This window comes from Penaeus monodon, chromosome 28, assembly GCF_015228065.2.
Source record: "Penaeus monodon isolate SGIC_2016 chromosome 28, NSTDA_Pmon_1, whole genome shotgun sequence".
Lineage (NCBI taxonomy): Eukaryota > Metazoa > Arthropoda > Malacostraca > Decapoda > Penaeidae > Penaeus > Penaeus monodon.
The window spans coordinates 1,586,725-1,588,295 of NC_051413.1; the positions used below are offsets into that span (position 1 = coordinate 1,586,725).

The following is a 1,571-nucleotide window of genomic DNA, read 5'->3' on the forward strand; positions in this document are numbered from 1 at the left end:
TTGAATATCTACATCAAGTGATCAGACGTAGTACCACTCAACAGACTTGAATCGCTGTTGCCTTGGCTTGTCGAGAGCTTATTTATGCCAAAGAATTGCTAGACGTTGATTCAAGTGAATTTGTGAGTACATGATTTCGATGTAACTTAAAATGTAAAATTCATGAAATTATTTTATTACGTGCGTTTGCCAACCGAGTGATGTGCGTTACCCTCTGTATGTATGGGGGGGGGGGACAAGAAAGGTCACTGTGTTTTTTTATTATTTCCCTACCAAACTTTTTTTTTTAATATTTGACAAAAAATTATGGCGATGGTCCCCTTAACAAAATTTGCATTTATAGCCATTTTGAAGGCAAGCAAGTGCCCTTAAACTGATAGATATTCTGCATCCATATCCAAATTTAAGAATTTGGATATGGATGCTACGAACATGTAAATGCATATGTTGATGAATATTGTGTTTCATTATATTAACTCCAGTGGTAGTTCTCAGACTTGCTCATTATTTTCAACTTGTTACAAACCTTTTGGTTAAGTTTCCTTACTTTGTTATTCCTTATAGGTCACAAAAGCTCATAGTGCTTGAAGTTTGAACACATGACTAATTAAAGCCGTCATTTCTGTCAAGGAACTCTGTGCCACACTTTAGTTTGACTATACCCCCATATATTGGGGATGGAGTAATGGAATATATATATATTTTTTTTTGAAAATAGGATTAGACATTTTAAAAATCATTTACCTATAAGCTTTGAGCATCTGAAAAGTCCATCAAAAGTGTTCTATTGAAGCATTTGAAAATGGGGAATACCTATGCAGGGTCAAGTGTTGTTTAACAGATGTGTTCATATGCATAATTGAGTATGAAAGTCTAACTCGTGTATCATTTCAATTGTAATTATTATCAATTTGGAAATCAGAGAAGCAAGATATTCGTAGGAGTCGACAGGCAAAGGAGAAAATTAAATGCAAGTTGCTGTGTGCGTACAGGTTTTCTGCTTATTTCAATATTTTACTGTCGCTATAGTAAAATGGTCATCCAATTCTTCCTTATCTTCATGATGATCATCATATATTGTCTAGTTTTAGAATGTAGTTGCTATTATTCTGCTTTTTTTCAAGTTCCTTCTCCTTTACATGCTTCTTTTCAGAATTTTTTGTATTTTTAATGCAAGAGACACTACCAGTTTTTCTAATTAATGTTTATTTAGTAAAGTTGTAAAATATGTAATACAAATAGAATATCATTAATGCTACAAGAAAGTGATCACCATAACACCAGAAAATCAGAAATAATGCCCATTAGTCACATCCTCGGCTTGATCTCTAATCCGGATAATATTTCCAGAGTTTGACATGTCAGTTGTGTGGCGCAACCATCAAGCACATTGCCAACTTCCGCCGTCACATGAAACAGCATCTCAATCCACGTCGCTTCCCTTGTCCTTGGTGTTCTGCAGCATTCGGACGCAAAGATAACTTGAAGACCCACACACGGTGAGTAACTTGGAACAAAGGAGAGAGCAGTGTCTTTGTTGAAAATGGAAAGGGGAAACTTTTCCCTTCTTA

At 35.1% G+C, this 1,571-nt stretch overlaps 1 protein-coding gene across 1 annotated transcript in view; it reads left to right on the forward strand.

The window, feature by feature from the left end:
- The window catches only part of LOC119591268 (protein abrupt-like), a gene marked incomplete in the record, with an annotated part of 18,155 nt that overhangs the window by 14,601 nt on the left and 1,983 nt on the right, over positions 1 to 1,571 (forward strand). The window contains 1 exon segment of the mRNA XM_037939985.1: positions 1,351 to 1,499. Within this exon segment, the coding sequence (XP_037795913.1) occupies positions 1,351 to 1,499 (149 nt within the window).